Source organism: Danio rerio, chromosome 24 (assembly GCF_049306965.1).
Source record: "Danio rerio strain Tuebingen ecotype United States chromosome 24, GRCz12tu, whole genome shotgun sequence".
NCBI classification, from domain to species: domain Eukaryota; kingdom Metazoa; phylum Chordata; class Actinopteri; order Cypriniformes; family Danionidae; genus Danio; species Danio rerio.
Window position 1 is genome coordinate 6,719,013 of NC_133199.1, and position 20,679 is coordinate 6,739,691.

At 33.6% G+C, this 20,679-nt stretch overlaps 1 protein-coding gene across 8 annotated transcripts in view; it reads right to left on the reverse strand.

The window, feature by feature from the left end:
• The window catches only part of arhgap21a (Rho GTPase activating protein 21a), a 147,681-nt gene that overhangs the window by 12,443 nt on the left and 114,559 nt on the right, over nucleotides 1-20,679 (reverse strand). For all 8 annotated transcript variants that reach the window (XM_073939975.1, XM_073939974.1, XM_073939973.1 and 5 more), the window contains 14 exons: nucleotides 19,430-19,576; nucleotides 19,099-19,195; nucleotides 18,950-18,992; nucleotides 16,558-16,677; nucleotides 14,439-14,738; nucleotides 8,934-8,998; nucleotides 8,689-8,837; nucleotides 5,620-5,762; nucleotides 3,563-3,721; nucleotides 3,403-3,481; nucleotides 2,795-2,868; nucleotides 2,607-2,696; nucleotides 1,798-1,923; nucleotides 1,664-1,705 (listed from right to left, as the gene is read on the reverse strand). In XM_073939975.1, the coding sequence (XP_073796076.1) occupies nucleotides 1,664-1,705; nucleotides 1,798-1,923; nucleotides 2,607-2,696; nucleotides 2,795-2,868; nucleotides 3,403-3,481; nucleotides 3,563-3,721; nucleotides 5,620-5,762; nucleotides 8,689-8,837; nucleotides 8,934-8,998; nucleotides 14,439-14,738; nucleotides 16,558-16,677; nucleotides 18,950-18,992; nucleotides 19,099-19,195; nucleotides 19,430-19,576 (1,634 nt within the window). The remainder of the gene's footprint in view (nucleotides 1-1,663; nucleotides 1,706-1,797; nucleotides 1,924-2,606; nucleotides 2,697-2,794; nucleotides 2,869-3,402; nucleotides 3,482-3,562; nucleotides 3,722-5,619; nucleotides 5,763-8,688; nucleotides 8,838-8,933; nucleotides 8,999-14,438; nucleotides 14,739-16,557; nucleotides 16,678-18,949; nucleotides 18,993-19,098; nucleotides 19,196-19,429; nucleotides 19,577-20,679) is intronic.

Consider the following 20,679-nt stretch of genomic DNA (forward strand, 5'->3'; position numbering starts at 1 on the left):
ATTTTAAGGTCAAAAAACTTTCAAAGTGCTGCTTTAAAGCTTCCCATACCCACATGCAGTGGGTAATAATACAATTTACATGTGTACATTGTACAATTGTGTGTTTGCTTTAAGAAATGGATTTATAGAGTTATTAGATTCCAACAAAAGGGAAAACGTTTTTTACAGTTCCACCTATACAACTTTAAAGACATAAAGGGGTAAAAATGCAATCTCTCTTAACACTTAAGAGGTTAAAGAATAAGTTCACCCAAAAAATGAAAATCACCTTGTTTCTTCTCCTTTGTCTCAATTTAAATCTTTATGAGTTTCTTTTCTTCTGTGCAAAACGAAAACCCACTGACTTCCATAATAAAAAAGTGAAGTTCCACAAATTAATTTTGAGAAGAGTATGTGATATGTTCCACTACAGCTAATCATTATCTAGCCTATCAGATCATTGTAAAACTACTATAAATGTCCTGCCAAAACTTCAATCCCTATTTTCATTTTTGGGAAAAAAAACAAAACTCTATCCTTCCCTTCTGCCTTCTCCTTATTCTATGATCGGGCAACATGGTGGCTCAGTGACTGGTGCTGCCAAAGGTTCAAGTTCTAATTGAGCCGGTCGGCACTCTCTGTGTGGAGTTTGCATGTTCGCCCCGTGTTCGCGTTTTCCCCGGGTGCTCCGGTTTCCTCCCATAGTCAGGTCCACCATATCAGCCAAAGTATAAAACAGGGGGCTCTCGAGAAATACCTGATCTCGTATCCCTCCTAATGCTCACTGACCAGGCGGGAACCTTGGGCTCATCTATCACCGAGCTCAGGGTTCTCTCCCGGGACAGCATGCCAAACCTGCTATTAAAGTGGAGCAGTATCTAAGTGTGAACTCTTGAAATACTATGGAAGTCAACCAGCATTTTTATAAATATCTTCTTTTGTGTTCTAAAGAAAAAAAAGATACTAAAATGGTAGAATAATTAATTTTTTAAGTGAACTATCCCTTTAAGGTGAAATCTAATACCAAACCCTCTAAAACATAAAGGTTCCCAGTTTCTGCTGTGATGACACTGTGTTGCTTAAAGAAACTTTCAGTGGACAGTTCTTGAAAAGAACCATTTTGTGTGTGTGTGTGTGTGTGTGTGTGTGTGTGTGTGTGTGTGTGTGTGTGAAAAGTCTAATCTTATAGGTTCTTCAAGGAACCACCGATCCCACTGATTCATTCATTAATTTTCTTGTCGGCTTAATCCCTTTATTAATCCAGGGTCACCACAGCGGAATGAACCACCAACTTATCCAGCAAGTTTTTACACAGTAGATGCTCTTCCAGCTGCAACCCATCTCTGGGAAACATCCACACACACATTCACACACACACACACACTCATACACTACGGACAGTTTAGCCTACCCAATTCACCTGTACCGCATGTCTTTGGACTGTGGGGGAAACCGGAGCACCCGAAAGAAACCCACGCGAAGGCAGGGAGAACATGCAAACTCCACACAGAAACGCCAACTGAGCCGAGGTTCGAACCCGCGACCCAGCGACCTTCTTGCTCTATCCCACTGATTATTTACTTTTATTAGTTCACTTCACAGAAAACACATCTAAAAGAATTTCAAAAACTAATAAATGAAAAAAAAACATTGCAATAAAGCAAGCAGTTGTACTAATACACACCGTAGGCTCGTTGTCACCCTCCTCAGTGAAGAACCAGTCATACTGTAAAAAAACATCAAAGTTATTTCACCAAATTTAAAAGCGTGACACATTTAAAAGAGAGGCTTTCTTCATCAGAACAACAAGTTACTCACATGCTGAATGAGCGTTTCGACAATCTTGTATTGGTCTGGCATGTGTGTGACCATGTGAGTCATGTTGTCTTCAGATGTTCTCACCAGCGTCGGCCCGAACACAATAGCCAGATTCCGTGGCTCCATCTGACACAACGATAAATGGACATGAGACATTTCTCCTTTTTAGAGATATCAAACAAACACGATAGAAAAGTGGATACAGGAAATCAGGGGTGTCCAGATCCAATCATGAATCGAACAGCACCTCACAATCAGGAGTCAAATTTAATGTTACCTTTTGTTTGTTTTGTAAATGAGTCAGATTTTTAAAAATATAAATGTAAAAATGCCAACGAGTAGAGGGCAATGCACAAGGCATCGGCAAGCAAATCAAGGCAAAGGCAGGCACAGCTTAGTGTATTCAGCATTGAATTCTATTGTGTTATTAATAGAATTGTTTCAAGAGTTCACACTTAGCTGATGATTGATTATAAGCAAGTTTGGCATGCTGTCCCGGGAGAAAGCCCTGAGCCCAAAAGGTCCTTGAGCCCTGGGCTCCCTCCTGTTTGCAGGGCGAGAGGGGAGCATTGAGCTCAGGTAGATCTCGACAACTCCCCCCTTGATAAGAGCTGATTGCTAAAATGATTGCTATTTAGAGATATGCTGCAGGATGAGAGATTGACTGTAGTGCTAAATTTAGATTGATCAATTCACTTGTAGTGCATGTTTTTGGAGCTGTGTTCAATCATAATCACGTGATCCGCTCGAAATTAGTTTATAAATAAACTTCACTTATGTTAAAAAAAAAACATGAAAAAACAATTTACCTTGTTCTTTTCTGAATTTTCAGCCACAGTTTTGAGATGTGCCGAGAGGAACTTCAGCGTTTCATAATGATGATCAGGCAACTCGTGAAGCTGAAATTTAAGAGGTTTATTTGGGACTGCGATCACATACAGTATAGTAAAATTATTACTACTATAAACAAACTTAAATGAGGTAAACAACTGCTTACCAATCTCTTCAGCACTTTGAGTCTCTCTACGGGATCCTCTATTCTGTTGCCATCGATGAAGTCTGCATATCTTTCTACAGAGGTTAGAGTATGAATAAAAATGATTGAGGTATTAAGTCAAGTTTTAAAAGTGAATGGGTTTTAAAGGGATATTTCAGCACAAAATTAACATTTAATTAGTATTTACTCTCCCTCAAAAATACATCTTTTTGTGTCTCTTTCTTCCATTGAACAATAGAACATATAATTCTAGACAAGCAAAGTATATTGTTTTCAGAAATAATTTCAGAGTTTTTCTTTAAAAAGCTAAATAATCTTGTTTTTTGCTTGTTCTAAGGGAAACACTCATTTAATTTTGACATATTATTTCTGAAAACAAGGGAATATTTTTTACTTGTCCAGAAAATGCTTCCTGATTTAAGAATTTAAAGATTTTTGGACTAGAAATAAGACGAAAAAAAGTGTTGAAACTGCATGTCTACAGTATATGATGCACAGCCACTAGATGGCGAACTACACAGTTCATTTTGAGAAAGAGCAAGATACATATAAATCAAATATGAGTCATAAAGCCCCTCAAGCAAGGGAATTCCAACAAGGACTTTTACCGTTAGTGAAGAGCGGTTCAGGAAGTTTCCTGAAGAAGGATTTGAGTAAACTGCTGATCACATTCAAGTCCTTCCATTTCTGTAGAGCAAAAAAAAGAGCTCAAGGAAGAAGCAGAGAAAATATGACATGATATACTCAATGACAGATATATACACTTACATCATCCTGAATATCTATGTCAGCCATTCCCTTGTTATTGAGCTCTTCCTGCATGATGGAGATGGCAGCGTTGTTTCCTGGCACTCTGTAGATGCCTGTGTATTCCAGTCCTCGTTCTTCCACCAGGTTACAGCACACTTCAACTATCAGAGGAACAAACTAAAAACAAACAAAGCTCGATCACATACCTGCCAATATAAACTTTCAAGACTGTACGCCATGTGAATATATGCTGCTTGCATAGACAAATGTGACTCTAAAATCAGCAGTATGCAAATTGTTTTTATGGTTTCTAAATACAAACTTAAATAAATGATTACTGGTCAAACATCATTAAACACTTGCAGCTAAAAATATCACTATTCTAAAGAGGTTAATCCCTTAAAAAATGATGAGATTGAAGTCATAATATTTTGAGAATAAAGTTGAATAATTACGAGAATAAGGTCAAAATATTATGAGAAAAAAGTCAAAGTTATACTAGAATAAAGTCATAATATTATGAGAATTAAGTCAAAATATTACAAGAATAATGTCAGAGTTATACGAGATAAACATTGAAATGTTACGAGAATAAAGTCGAAATGTTACGATAATGAAGTCGTAGTTAAACGAGATTAAAGTAAAAATATTTCAAGAATAAAGTCAAAATATTCAGAGAATAAATTTTTAATATTTTGATAATGAAGTCAGAGTTTTACTAAATTAAAGTCATAATATTTTGGGAGTAAAGTCAAAATACTACGAGAGTAAAGTCAGACTTGTACGAGATAAACATCGAAATGCTACAATAAAAAAGTAGTAGTTATACGAGATTAAAGTCGTGATATTTTAAGAAAAAAGTGGAATTATTACGAGAACAAGATCCGAATATGAGAAAAAAGTCAAAGTTATACTAGATTAAAGTCATAATATTTTGAGAAGAAGCTGAAATATTACGATAATAAAGTCAGAGTTCTATTAAAAAAAGTCATTATATTTAGAGAATAAAGTCAAAATATTACCAGAATAAAGTCGGAGATGTACAAGATAATTATTTAAATGTTACAAGAATAAAGTCAGGGTTATACGATATAAACATTGAAATGTTACAAGAATAAAGTCGAAATGTTACGATAATAAAATCATCGTTATATGAGATTAAAGTTGTAATATTTTGAGAATAAAGTTGAAATATTTCAAGAAAAAATGTGTAATATTATGAGAGTAAAGTCAGAGTTATACAAGATTAAATTCGTAATTGTTCGAAATAAAGTTGAAATATTTCGAGAATAAAGTCGAAGTTGTACGAGATTAGTCATAATATATTGCGAATAAATTTGAAACATTATGAGAATAAAGTTGAAGTTGTACGAGATTAAAGTCATGACATTTTGAGAATAAAGTTGAATTATTACGAGAATAAAGTCAAAGTTGAGCAAGATTAAAGTCGTAATATTTTGAGAATAAAGTTGAATTATTACGACAATAAAGTTGAAGTTGTAAGAGATAAAAGTCATAATATTTTGCGAATAAAGTTGAAATATTATGAGAATAAAGTCAAAGTTGAGCAAGATTAAAGACGTAATATTTTGAGAATAAAGTCGCAATATTTCGAGATTAAAGTTGAAATATTCCGAGAAATTGTTTTAAATATTATGAAAGTAAAATCGTAAAGTCGTACAATATAATTACAAAACATCTACAGTAAATACATAATATACACATTATAGAAAGAACACAAGTCTCTTGATTACTACAAATAAATATCAGCATTTTCACATTAATATTTGTTGAATAATAATACAAAATCTTTAAAAAATATTAATATGAATAATAACTGTAAAACTGCTAGTCATATTTAAGGTTTAGTGAATTGCATTTAATTGCAATTTATACAGTCAAGTTTCCAAAAATATTGTGTTTCCTTTACTAAACAGTAAATTGTTTTAAAATACATTATTTCAGTTGCAAGTTCTTGTTTTATTAAAAGTAAGCTTATTCAAAATAGACGTCTTAAGTATGTCATAGACATCATGAATGTCATGTGAAACAGTAAAATAAGGACACTGTCTTACTCTGTTGTTCTGAGCTGGAGGACAGTCGTCTAGTCTTACTCCAAAAGTGACTCCAGGAGACGGTTTCTTCTCAAATGGCTTTCTCATCAGTCCAGGGATGCCCTTCCTCCATGTGCCCTTATCCTTGGGCGGGCTGGTTTCATCTATTCACAAAACAATCATTATAAGAACCAAACATTTGCACTGAATCAATGACCTTTAATATACAGTACTGTGCAAAAGTGCTGAGAACCATACCAACTTTTTTTGGCCTAAGACTTTTGCACAATATATAATCAATCAGTCTCTTTAATACGACAGGGTTTCTACAGGTTTCACCAAGTCAAATTCAAGACTTTTAAAGACCTTTTTAAGACCATTAAGAATGAAATATCAGACTTTAAGAGGGCAAAACACTAAGGATTTATTTTTGTAATGGCCAGTGTATTATTTTTTACTCACCCCATTAAAATTTAAATTCAGTTTTTTCTTAGCCAGATATGTTAAATAAAGTTTCAAAGCATTGTTATATACATTTATATTTTATATTACAATAAATTGTTAAAACAATAATAAACCTAATTTATTCACAACATACATTTAAGCATTAATACATGCAGAACTTTGAAACAAATGTTATTGTAAGGATGTAAGGAAGATTATTAAACTGTATTGATAAACAGAGTTCATCAATTTTACTTTTGTTAAACGTTTTTTTATTTTATTTTAGATGGATTGTTGGTTGAAGCCATTGGGTAGCTTTACATGGGCCAAGAAAAAAATTAAGACCTGTTTAAAAGTATTTAAGATATACAACACCATATTTATTATTATATATCGAATTAAAGACTTATTCCGGTCTAAATTTTAGTGTTTGAAATGTAAGACTTTTTAAGACTCCGCGGAGACCCTGTAAAAACATGCAGAAAATATAGGAAATATGTACAAAAACAACAACAACTGCACAACCTTTTCGTGTTCAAGAAAAAATCTGTTTAACCTGGTTTCAGTTGTTTTTTTCTAATTGTCCTGACATGTTCTGAAATAATGTGCTTCTTTTAGCACTTTCCAGAGTTCTTCATTAGGTTTAGAGTGTCTTATCTTTCTTTTTCTGTCCAGGTGATCTCATACAGGCTTTATAATATTTAGATCTGGACCCTGTGGAGGCCATTTCATGACTGTCTGTGTTTCATCAGCTGTTTTCTTTCTCCAAATAGGATTACACTGCAATTAGCGGATCCTTATCATGTTGAAAATAAAAACTTTTACCAATGAAGTCCTTTTCAGAAGGAATGGCTGAAATTTAAAGGCTTAAATAGGTTAATTAGGCAAGTTTGGGTAATCAGGCAAATCAATATATAACAGTGATTTGTTATGTTGACATTTTTAAAAAATATATGTAGCTTAAGTTTAACCTTAGAATGTTTTAAATAAAAAACTGCTTTTATTCTAGCTGAAATAAAAAATAAGACTTTCTCTAGAAGAAAAATAAAATATTATCAAAAATACTGTAAAAAATCCTTGCCCTGGAGTAATAATTTTGACCTCAACTGTGTATTTGTGTTTTACAAAATCAAGTGTAATATCAGGCCTCTTTTAGCTTCCAGAGTTCTTCATTAGGTTTAGACTGTCTTATCTTTCTTTTTCTGTCCAGGTGATCTCATACAGCCTCTATTATATTTAGGTCTGGACCCTGTGTAGGCCATTTCATCACTTATTGTGTTTTATTAGCTGTTTTCTTTCTCCAAATATGATTTCACTGCAATTAGCAGATCATTATCATACTGAAAATGAAAACTATCACCACTTAAGTCATTTCCAGAAGGAATGACATAAATTTACAGGCTAAAATAAGTTAATTAGGCAAGTTGGAGTAATTAGGCAAATCATTGCATAACAGTGGTTTGTTCTGTCAACAATAAAAAAAAAATTGCTTAAGTTTGACCTTAGGATGTTTTAAATAATAATAATAAAAAAACTGTTTTCATTCTAGCTGAAATAAAAAATAAGACTTTCTCTAGAAGACAGTGGAAGAAATGCAGCACAAACCAGGACAAACAGCCTCTCTCCAACATCGTCTTTCACATTTCTCAAACAATTCAACCAAAATATTTCAAACTCTAACCTAACCCCTTTTCATTCATTCATTCAAACTTTATATATAAAGCACTCAACAGCCACTAAAGAGCAGACCAAAGTGCTGTACAATGAAATCCTACATGGAATGAACCTATATGAAGATATATGCGCATATAAGAAACCTATATGCAGTATATATGCACATATATAAAAATATATATGCTGCATATATGCGTATATATGCCGCATATACGCAAAATTGAAGTGCATATATGTGCATATACAGGCCATATACTGTAGGTCTCCTGTATTGCTTCTTTATATTCACATATAAGCCCTTTATGTACATACTACATATGTCTCCTATATAGCTCATATCTCACTTTGGCAATTGTCATACATGATGTCTAGCTCATATTTTCTATTATCAAGGCAATAACTAAGAACAACAACAAATAAAAAGCAAAAACGTATGTATGTATGAACACTTGAACTTGGTATTACATGTAATTGGCATGTTAGGGAATTTAGCTATGGCAAATAATTGAGAGCCCACATGAAAAGAACCTATATAAACATACATGTTTTAATATAGGTTTTGATATAGTTTTTTAATATATGTGACATATATAAAATTGGCGGTTTTCCTATATTATATGTACATAGGAAAACCCCCAATTTTATAAATGTCACATATATTAAAAACCTATATTAAAACATATATGCCTAAATAAGCTCTTTCCGTGTGGGATGAGTTCACAAAACAACACAAGATTTGTAAAACATACTTAAAATTTATTTATTTTTTTTATTTATTTATCAGGATCCCCATTAGCCACTACCAAGGTAGTGGCTATTCTTCCTGGGGTCCATCGAAGAAATAAAGACAAAACAAACACATATGTAAGATATACACATAAACACTATTTAAAACAAATATAAAATCAAGTGTCACGTTCGAAATAAAAAGTTCTACATAAAATCCTGAGTAAAAGCTCTTAATGCTGTTACCTTTGTGCATGGCTTTCCTGTCATGTTCCTTGTTCGGTGAGTGAGGGCTTGTGGCTTTATTCTCCCCTTTACCTCCCAGTAACGTCTGCCTGATGCTCAGTGACTGGCGGGACGCCTTGGGGGAAGGTTCTGTCTTACTGCTGGGTGGACTGAGAAAAACAAAACAAAAATAAAGTAAAGATCGGTCAAGTCAAGATCTGCAGACTTCAAAATTAAACAGAAACTCTTCTCCATTCCTTGCTTACCTCATCAGAGTGTTGTACTCCTTTATTTTCCGGTTGATAAGGTCTGTGCTTGTAACAGTTGCATTCTTAAAAACAAAGCAAACAAAAAGACAATGGATGAAACTTAAGAGTGGAATCCCCAAACACACTCGAGGGCTCGTGGATAGCTCTGTGCTATCAGAAAACAGAAGACGACACCCTGTAGTGAAGATGCAGAGCTTTTCCTTAAGAGTCTATTTTTACTCCGTTAAGCCTTAGGTTATGTTAGGCTATTCTAGGAAGGAACTTTAAATAGGGTCTTTTCCTTGGTTCACAAGGAAACACGAAACAAGCCACCGTTTCAATATCGGACACTAGAGCTGAATAGACTTATGCAATCATTTAAAGGTGAAGTGTGGTATCTATAACGCTCACGTCATTAAATGAAACCGTTTATAAATCGTTGTTTGTTAAAAACAACCCAGACTGGCCCACTTTAAAACCTGTGGAAATGTCATCAAAAGTATTTGTTTAAGACTTTTCTTAAAAGACATTTCATAGCAGCTTTACCAAAAGTAATACTGTTGTCAATAATGCCTTAGTGCTTTAACATACTGTAAAGCAAGTTTCAGGGTATCTATTCTAAGCCAATTATCAATTTCCTTGACTTTCACTGTCAAAAAAAAATAAAGAAAATAAAACGAATTTCTGTATAAATTAACAGAAAACTATGGAGCCAGATCAGCATCAAAAATAATACATTTATGAACTAAATTTCATACATGCACAGCACAATTCACATTTACAAAATACAAATCCAATTCATAAATTCAAAATTCATAAATACAACACATAATTATTGAAATCACTAGTAAATATCATTAATATTTTTTGCCAAATGAATTGTATTTGTGCATAATATGAATCATGTTTTCAATTTAAAAACTGGGTTTGTGTGTTTTTTAATCATGTTTTGAATTTTCAAATTGGGTTTGTTTGTTTTTTAATCATGTTTTGAATTTATGAATTGGATTTGTGTGCTTTTCAATCATGTTTTGAATTTATGAATTGGATTTGTGTGCTTTTCAATCATGTTTTGAATTTATGAATTGGGTTTGTTTGTTTTTCAATCATGTTTTGAATTTATGAATTGGGTTTGTTTGTTTTTTAATCATGTTTTGAATTTATGAATTGGGTTTGTTTGTGTTTTAATCATGTTTTGAATTTATGAATTGGGTTTGTTTGTTTTTTAATCATGTTTTGAATTTATGAATTGGGTTTGTTTGTTTTTTAATCATGTTTTGAATTTATGAATTGGATTTGTTTGTGTTTTAATCATGTTTTGAATTTATGAATTGGGTTTGTTTGTTTTTTAATCATGTTTTGAAATTATGAATTGGGTTTGTTTGTTTTTTAATCATGTTTTGAATTTATGAATTGGGTTTGTTTGTGTTTTAATCATGTTTTGAATTTATGTATTGGGTTTGTTTGTGTTTTAATCATGTTTTGAATTTATGAATTGGGTTTGTTTGTTTTTTAATCATGTTTTGAATTTATGAATTGGGTTTGTTTGTTTTTCAATCATGTTTTGAATTTATGAATTGGATTTGTTTGTGTTTTAATCATGTTTTGAATTTATGAATTGGGTTTGTTTGTTTTTTTAATCATGTTTTGAATTTATGAATTGGGTTTGTTTGTGTTTTAATCATGTTTTGAATTTATGAATTGGGTTTGTTTGTTTTTCAATCATGTTTTGAATTTATGTATTGGGTTTGTTTGTTTTTCAATCATGTTTTGAATTTATGAATTGGGTTTGTTTGTTTTTCAATCATGTTTTGAATTTATGAATTGGATTTGTTTGTGTTTTAATCATGTTTTGAATTTATGAATTGGGTTTGTTTGTTTTTTAATCATGTTTTGAATTTATGAATTGGGTTTGTTTGTGTTTTAATCATGTTTTGAATTTATGAATTGGGTTTGCTTGTTTTTCAATCATGTTTTGAATTTATGAATTGGGTTTGTTTGTGTTTTAATCATGTTTTGAATTTATGAATTGGGTTTGTTTGTGTTTTAATCATGTTTTGAATTTATGAATTGGGTTTGTTTGTTTTTCAATCATGTTTTGAATTTATGAATTGGGTTTGTTTGTTTTTCAATCATGTTTTGAATTTATGAATTGGGTTTGTTTGTTTTTTAATCATGTTTTGAATTTATGAATTGGGTTTGTTTGTGTTTTAATCATGTTTTGAATTTATGAATTGGGTTTGTTTGTTTTTCAATCATGTTTTGAATTTATGAATTGGATTTGTTTGTGTTTTAATCATGTTTTGAATTTATGAATTGGGTTTGTTTGTTTTTTAATCATGTTTTGAATTTATGAATTGGGTTTGTTTGTGTTTTAATCATGTTTTGAATTTATGAATTGGGTTTGTTTGTTTTTCAATCATGTTTTGAATTTATGTATTGGGTTTGTTTGTTTTTCAATCATGTTTTGAATTTATGAATTGGGTTTGTTTGTTTTTCAATCATGTTTTGAATTTATGAATTGGATTTGTTTGTGTTTTAATCATGTTTTGAATTTATGAATTGGGTTTGTTTGTTTTTTAATCATGTTTTGAATTTATGAATTGAGTTTGTTTGTGTTTTAATCATGTTTTGAATTTATGAATTGGGTTTGTTTGTTTTTTCAATCATGTTTTGAATTTATGAATTGGGTTTGTTTGTTTTTCAATCATGTTTTGAATTTATGAATTGGATTTGTTTGTGTTTTAATCATGTTTTGAATTTATGAATTGGGTTTGTTTGTTTTTCAATCATGTTTTGAATTTATGAATTGGATTTGTTTGTGTTTTAATCATGTTTTGAATTTATGAATTGGGTTTGTTTGTTTTTCAATCATGTTTTAAATTTATGAATTGGTTTTGTATATTTACAAATTGTGTTTTGAACTTAAGAATTAGATTTTGTAAATGTGTATTGCATTGTGGATGTATGAATTATATTTAGTAAATGTATTATTTTTGAGACTGATTAGCTCCATAGAAAACAGGCTGTTGTTGTGCTTTGCATAATATTAAAATGGTAGCTTGAATATAATTTTTGCAGGACTTTAATAGCTACTATGGGAACAACACTTAATCATTTATTTAGTAATTTTGCTTGGATGAAAATTGCCCCCATATTTTTTTTGCACTTAGTCTGTAAAGTGGACATTTTGAAGCTAATGCTTTAAAAATGTATATTATACTGACATGTTAGCTCAACATGGCAGTTAACAGGTACAGTCTGGTGACTGCATTTGACCTAATTTAGGCTTGATTAAGTCAAATTTAGGAAGATTATGAAGGAAATTTAAGACTTTGACAGGGTTAAATGCTAAATATTTTTTTCTAATGCTTCATCAAAAAAATCCAATTTAGTTCTTTCTTATGTGAGCCATGTATTTGTATATATTTGTAATAAAGAAATGTTTCACTTAAATGCATTATTGTTGATTGAATGAGTTTTGGCCTAATTGTATAAATTGTGGTAATTCTAAAAGAGATGATTTAGTTTGAGTTCTTTTCTTCTGTTGAACAACAAAAAAAAAGCTATTTTGAAGAATGTTGAAAACCTGTAACCATTGACATTTATGGTAGAAAAACAAATACTATGAAAGTCAATGGTTACTAACAAAGACTTCCAACATTCTTCAATAAATCATCTTTAGAGATCAACACTGAACTGGTTCGGAACAAGTAAGGGTAGAAGATGACAGAAACATCGTGTGGTCACCAGACTGCTTCTCCACAAACAAGGAGAGGGAGAAAAATCACAAGACATTGTCTAAGAAAAATAATTCCAGAAATTTAATTCTGCATGATATTGGCATCAAATTCAAAACATACACTCAGGAGATATGTGGCTTTTGACCTATTACTTTTCTGTGTTGATCCAGGACTGATTTCACATATTTTTAATGAAATAATAAAATGTTTAGTGCGGTGCAATTTTTTTACGTTACTTAAGCATCCATAACATTTTTTCATATACAGCATTATAAACACTGGATGATGGATAATAAAGCCCAGAGTGTCTTCTTTAGAATGATACATAAACTGTGAATGTAGACCAAATCATTCAGCAACTGTAAATGTTTTAGCTTTGGGAAGATAATTTTTGAGAAAGTACCTCTGACGGTGAGGGAAAGAAGGACATCGACATAGCCTCAGAAAACTTTACAGAACTCTCATTTTGCATGCTATCTTCATCAAATTTAAAATATAAACTCATTAAATACTTGGCTTACAAGGGATATTTTTTCTAGGACATTACATTAATGTTTTCCTGTGTTTCTATATGAAAAACAAATATTGAACACAGTACAATTTTTTCCTCATGACTTTATAATGTATAACCTTTTTATTTTGTAACTTCTCCTTTTACCACAGTAAAGCACAAAGTGCCTTCTTTCCAAAGATACATAATTTAGAGTCAGGAACTGTTACTATTTAAAGTTAGGTAGGTGTAAATCCACAAAATTGAGTGCTGGCTAACAGGTTAAGTCAACCCAAGCTCATTGTGGAACCGTAGCCCCACGGACGTTTCTGCAGACCGCGAAATACATCCCGGGAGGTACGTATTCAAGCAGTTTTTGTTTTCGCAGATCCGCGAGAGGTCGCTGTGCACGCTTTTTCACGTCTCGGACGCCTCTCGCCGTTTGCGCCCACGCTGTTCTCGCGTGAAAATCGACCGTCTCGCTGTGGAGCGACCGTCTGTCCAATTGACTGGCTGAACGACCGAACGATCGACCGGGCGGCCAGCCAATCAGCCGACCCGACCGCCCTCCTCTTCCTCCTCCTTCCCTAAACCCAAGCGACGGTTTGCAAAAGCCGTCCAGAAAAAAAAAAAAAGCAAAAGCCCTTGTCTTTGATTTCGACCGCGTTTTCGGATCTCGCCACGTTCTCGCCCTTATTTTTTGGATTGTGTTTTTCATCTTACCTGATTTCTGGAACCACTCTTCCCCGAACTCGATCCCGGTCGTCCCCATGGCCGGCTTCTCCTCTTCCGGGCCTCCGTTCCGCCGACGTAACGCTGTGAGCTAAGCGAACAAACTGATAGCAGCGGGAAAGCCCTTCAATCGGAGGCGAGCCGTCAGTCGGTGAGCGGGAAGAGGAGGAGCGGAGCTGCGTCATACCGCCCTGCACCGTTCGCTCGAAAAAAACTAAACACGGCCATACGTACCTCCGGCCACGTAAATCGGGGTCTCCAGAAACGTCCGCGGGACTACGTTTCCAGAATGAGCTTGGGTTGGGTCAAGTAGTTTACCCTCCAAAATTCATTCAAAAATACATTAGAGGCAATATTGAATACAACAATAATGATAAGACATTTAAAATCTAGCAAGAGAAAACCTATTTTTTTCCTAAAAGCTCAGAATATGGTGACTTTTGTTGATTAAATTAGATTTTGTCACACAAGTACTTCAGAACTCCTAAACAAACATGAATTCTGATCTCACATGAACAGCTGGAACTGTATTAGATGAAATAACATCTGATCATTCACCTCTTCATCCAAGTTGCTGTTTTCTTGAATGACTCTGATCCAGGACAGCATCTCCTCTCGATCTTCTGCCTGGAACAGATATTCACAGTCTGACGTTGTCAGCCGCAGGACGTTCTTCCTCTTCGTGTCACTGTAGGAGATGTCTATCAGACAGGCTTTGATACTGATTGGCAGGGGCTCTTCTTCGATTTGAGAGTTGGCATTGGTTTGTCCGTCTCTCTTGTCTTTGTACAGGTAGAGACAGTGGCCACGAAGCACAGCGTAGATCTGCTTCCATGAGCGCATGCTACTGCCGACACGCTGTAGAAGAGACAGCTGAATTACTGTATGATTCTTTAAGCTATGACTGAAGATGAAGCAGTAAATAAACACTAAACAGCCTACTTTGAAATTATATAGAGTTGAAGTCCAACTTATTAGCCCTCATAAATTTCCAAATGATGTTTAACAGAGCAAGGAATTTTTCACAGTATTTCCTACATATTTTTTTTCTTCTGGAGAAAGTCTTACTTGTTTTATTTAGGCTAGAATAAAAGTAGTTTAAGCTTTTTAAAACTATTTTAAGGTCAATATTATTATCCCCCTTAAGCAATATTTTTTCCCAGATTGTCAACAGAACAAACCATCTTGCCTAATTACCCTAACACACCTAGTTAACCTAATTAACCTATTTAAGCCTTTAAATGTCTGCTAATTTTTTTTTCTTCTGGAGAAAGTTTTATTTTTTTTTATTTTGGCTAGAACAAAAACAGTTTTTATGTTTTTCAAAAACTATTTTAAGGTCAGCATTATTAGCCCCTTTAAGCTATATTTTTTTGATAGTCTACAGAACAAACCGCCATTATACAATAACTTGCCTAATTACCCTAACCTGCCTAGTTAACCTAATTCACCTAGTTAAGCCTTTAAATGTGACTTTAAACTGTATAGAAGTGTCTTGAAAAATATCTTGTCAAATATTATTTACTGTCATAGCAAAGATAAAATAAATCAGTTATTAGAAATGAGTTATTAAAACTATTATTTTTAGAAATGCGTTGAAAAAATTATTCTCTCTGTTAAACAGAAATTGGGGGAAAAATAAACGGGGGCTAATAACTTTGACTTCCATTGTATATATATATATATATATATATATATATATATATATATATATATATATATATATATATATATATATATACATACATATATACATACATACATACATACATACAGAGGCATGTGGACATAAAAGAAAATGTAAAAATTTGTAATTTTAGTATGCCAAAGTCAAATTTATGCATATAAAAGATATTTTCACAACAATTAAACTGTGGCTAGTGAAAAAGGTGATTGGGTAGTAACGTTGGAAAACTACTATCCACAGTGACTGGTAATCAAACAAGTAAAAATACATTTTTTATGCATAAATTTGACTTCTACATGCTAATATTACAATTTTTAAAATTTATTTTAAGTCCACATGCCTCCTTTTTTCACATGACTTTTTAGGACTCAACACTAAGGTTTTCCCTAGTTTTTCTCTGGCCATATTCAACTAATTATTTCAATATTTGAAATAATATATAATTATTTTATATATTTAAAATAATGCGTCAAAATAAGCTAAAAATAGCTGTATACATAGACTTTTTATTCAACAAAAATGTTCTTAAAAACACAATTGACATTTATCGAAAGGCTGGGAAAGGGCCAGACTCGGAGGCCTCGTGGCCCATATGGTAGGAAAAGGCCAACGAGTAGCGGTGGAACACAGTTTTGGCTCACTGTATCAAATGATCTCTTCATTAAGTATTTTATGTAAAATAAACATCCTAAACTGACTCAAGTAATATTGTAAATGAGGACTTTATTCTTCTACAGAAGTAAGATTTTATTAGGGTGCCAAGTGGCAAATTTGTATACTTTGTCCACCACTTACCATATGTCATAGGACATGCCTCTGGCACTACTTTAGCTACTTTAACTAATAATAGCTGTTGTTTTTATGGGTTTAAATACTTGTTGCAACAAGCTTCCAAACTACAGTGTGTTTGCCAGGGAATCCTACAGCATCACAGAGCTGCATGCTCATTCAGCACTGACTTACAAAGTTTCCCTGTTTAGCATTTTTTACCTTGCTCTTTTCTGAGTTGAGCTGCCGGAAATAAAGTGAACCCTCCTTGGTGGCATCGGTGAAGACATCTGAATTAGAGTCTCTTCTAGAGCCCGAGTCCTCAGAGCAGCGGTCAACAGCCTGAAACGCATCACACATGGATCAGCCTGCTGCATTATTCATGTTCTATGACTATGACTATTGAAAACCCTATAGGACACTTCAGATTGGTGACTGGAGGATGACTGAGAGCAAGAGACAAACTGAATGAGATGTCAGATACAGTATATACCTCGATATATATATATATATATATATATATATATATATATATATATATATATATATATATATATACCTATCTATGTCTGTCTGTTCATCGGTATGTCCATCCTATTGTTATCCTATTCATTTCTATCATTACTGTTACTTGGTTTTACATTTATATCACATTATGATGCTTTTGTCCAAAGAAACTTATAACTGAGGAGGCATTCAGAAATTCAACAAGAAGTAGTAGTAATCCGCTTGTTAAGTGGTGACGTGTTTGTGACGTATGTAATACTGTTTCCGGGTCCAAGCCGCCATTCATTTGAGTGGAGAAATCTTAAAATCATAGTGGACACAACAATCTCTGGGTTTGCTGCAGCATAACAAATACCAAAAATGTAACAATTTATAAAAAATTAATCCCTTTATGGTCATCGGATATTAGGCATGGACATATATACTGCGATCGTGATTTTCGAAAGTATTAAATCGCTTTGTAAACGTTTATTATTACCATTTCATGAGTCTCCCATTTCAGTTGAATAGATCGCTTGGACCCGGAAGCCGCTTCAAGTGACGTCACACTTAACAAGCGGATACATACAAGAAGTGCTAGTTAAACGAATGAACTCTTTGTGCTAAGACAATTAAGTGCATGAGTTAGGAGAGGGAGTGTCTTTATTCAATGATTTAAGGTCTACAGCTAAATATCTCAGTGAATTAAAGCCTTTTTAATGCCTAAAATATTGTTTTTATAATGTAAGACATACTTTTATTCTTGTTTATGTAAAGCACTTTGAATTGCCATTGTGTATGAAAAGTGCTATATAAATAAACTTGCCTTGCCTTAAGACTTTATAAGACATCAGGACACCCTCTAATTAACCAGACAATAATAATAAAAAAAAACATAATGGTGATGCTTTAATCTGGCACTTCTCTAAGAGAAAACCCCATTAATACAGAATTTATTTATGGATCAGAGGTCATGATAAACTTATTTCTATAATTATTAACAATATTAAAGCAGGTGCCTACTGAACAAGGGTCTCATTTATAAAACTCTGCACAGAAACCCTTCTAAAAAGTGAACGTAAGCCAGAAATAAATGTGAATGTATGTCTATTTATTAATGATTGATTTATTTTACTATGGCTCATATAATGATTTAAAGCGGTTCAAATAAGTACATTTTTACTTTAAATATATTTACCTGTACTTAAAGTTTGCTGCATTTATAGATTTACCTATATCAGTAGTCCCCAACCTTTATATCACCTCAGACTGGTCAACGCTTGACAATTTACCACTGCAAGGGGCAGGGGGCGGTGGAAAGGTTTTACAGATTGCTAGGCGACCATCAGCTGTTTTCTCAGAGGATGACAAGCTGACAAAACATTGCTGCACTTCTGATACAAGATTTATTTATGGAGAAAATTTAAAAGCACTGCAGTTTTTGGATGATCTGTGTATGTCTGAGATTCTACCGAAAAGTGTATATTCCATACAAAATATAGAGCTGATTGGTCAGTTCTTGTCACGTGACTCATGGTGTGCTCGCTGTATTCTGAAAAGTTTATATGTTTTCAACTGGTTGCGCCTGGAAGCCATGTGTGTCGATTGGAAATAACGCACTTTTGTGCGGAAAATACGTGACATGTGAACAATCTCCAGCAATTAATCCTTTTCTTGCACAGACATGCTAGATTCACCTGATTTGTAAACAAATGGGTTTCGGATCTATTCCTTGGCAGTTCGTGGGTCCTTCACAGGGCCTATTTCTCTTCCCAAAGATAATTTCCTAAGACGTCTGTTTCTTATTCATTTTGCTGCTTGTGGTTTTAAATTGTGGCACTTAAGTTACCGAGATGTAACCGAGAGAATATGGTCATTTTTCAAGATTGTTCAGACTCATATAATAAATAAAACTGAAACAACTAAGGATTTATTGTGCAGCCCGGTAACAATTGATCTATGAACCAGGGGGTTGGGGACCACTGTTATAAGATCACAACTTTGTTATTTCCACCCCTATCCTATGCATGCACCACATTTAAAACTGTATCTACAATGCAAACTAATTAAATAGCAGTTATTGGGAGTCTTTGTCATGCATTATCTTTATTACAGCAGTCTCACTCACCTTTCGAAGGCCCTTGAATCCATGGGTGTGTTTAATCGACCGTCTATACAGACAAAACAAACACAGAGGTCATAAAGTGCAAGCGGCTGGAATGTAAGAGGGTTGACTTTTCAACCGCGAGGTCACTGAACTCTACACTGTAAACCTACCCTCTCCGCTCTTCTCTGTAGTTATCCAAGCCCTCATCGAAGGATCTGGAGCGTTCCGTTTTCGAATCTGATTCCAGAATAGTGAGTCGTAAGGAATCTAGGTCGGAGATATGGATGAATTCAGAGTTAAAAACAGTTTTAAATACTTTAAAAATATATATTCTAGCCGAAATAAAACAAATACGACTTTCTCCAGAAGAAAAAAAAAATTATAGGAAATACTTTGAAAAATTTCTCACTCTGCTAATTATCGTTTGGGAAATATTTAAAGAAGAAAAATCAAGTGCATTTGATGTTACTAAGATATTGCATTTGCTTAGATGTTTCTTACCCTGGTCATGGGACAGCTGTCGGCGTATTACTGGAGTAGGGGACGTTGGACTGGGTGGGATGGTGGTGATGACAGGTGTGCTGGAAATCACGGCAGACGCAGGAATGTGTGTGGTGTCATGGTCATTACTGGAGCTTGACGGCTCGTCTGATGACAACAGACATGAGACACAAATGATCTTTTAATGTGTTTTTTTTGGTAGATATCATGGATAGCAGAACAATAGAGATAACAGAATCAGACAGTCTGGAGTAAACAGGCTTACTCATATCACAAGAAAGAAGTGAGCAATCATTAAACCGATAAACGCCTCCTACGCCTTTTCATGCACAGACAACACAAAGCAGTATGGCAGACGGGTTGCATCATTGAACAATGATGTCATTAAAGTTATTAACCACAGGTCTTCCTTTCACAGATTTAATTGAAGGTGCTGCTTTGGAATAATCTACATTGTAAAAAAGCACTATAAAGATGAACTGCTAGCAGTAATTACACTCTTTTTTCAAATTTTGTGTAATACCTAAATTGCAAATGTAGAAAACCACAAGCTACATGTATGGTGGAACACGCTACTAAAAAAATGCCAGCAGAGAGTTATGAATTATTATGTTTTTTTTTTTTTATATTTTATCAGTATAAGTATCCAGGGCTCAACAATAAAGACTGTCCAGTGGCCCAGGGCCAGTGTGAGAGACGCTTGGGACAGTAGACAGGATCATTACTGGCCCGATTGGGACAGTGCTGCCTTGTCACTAACATTTAATTTGTCTGCGATTATTTGTCAGTTGCATGCATTTTCAGTTTGTGCTTTTAAGTCTTTAAAGACTACATTCTCTGTGATGTCGTAAACACCATATTGCTTTCCGGTTTTTCTTATCTGATTTGATGTTTTGAGCATTCTATTTTTTTTCGTAACCTAGTAACAACAAGTACAGTGAAGACACGGCAACATGGCGGCAACATCAAGTTATAAGGCCAAAAGAAAATGTCCGTTTCTAACGTCTTGGAATAAAATAATACAATTCACAAGTACTAGCCCTTATTATTCGCGGGAGTTACGCTCAAAAAAATAACCCGCAATAGGCAAAATCCACGAAGTAGTCAGCTTTATTTTTTACAATTAATATAGATGTTTAAAGGCTGTAAAACCCCTCATTAAACTCTTTTCTCAGGCAGGCATTTTCACACTTTTATCTCTTATTTAAACATTCAAAGTCCTGTCGAAAACGTATGTTTGTTTTGGCAGG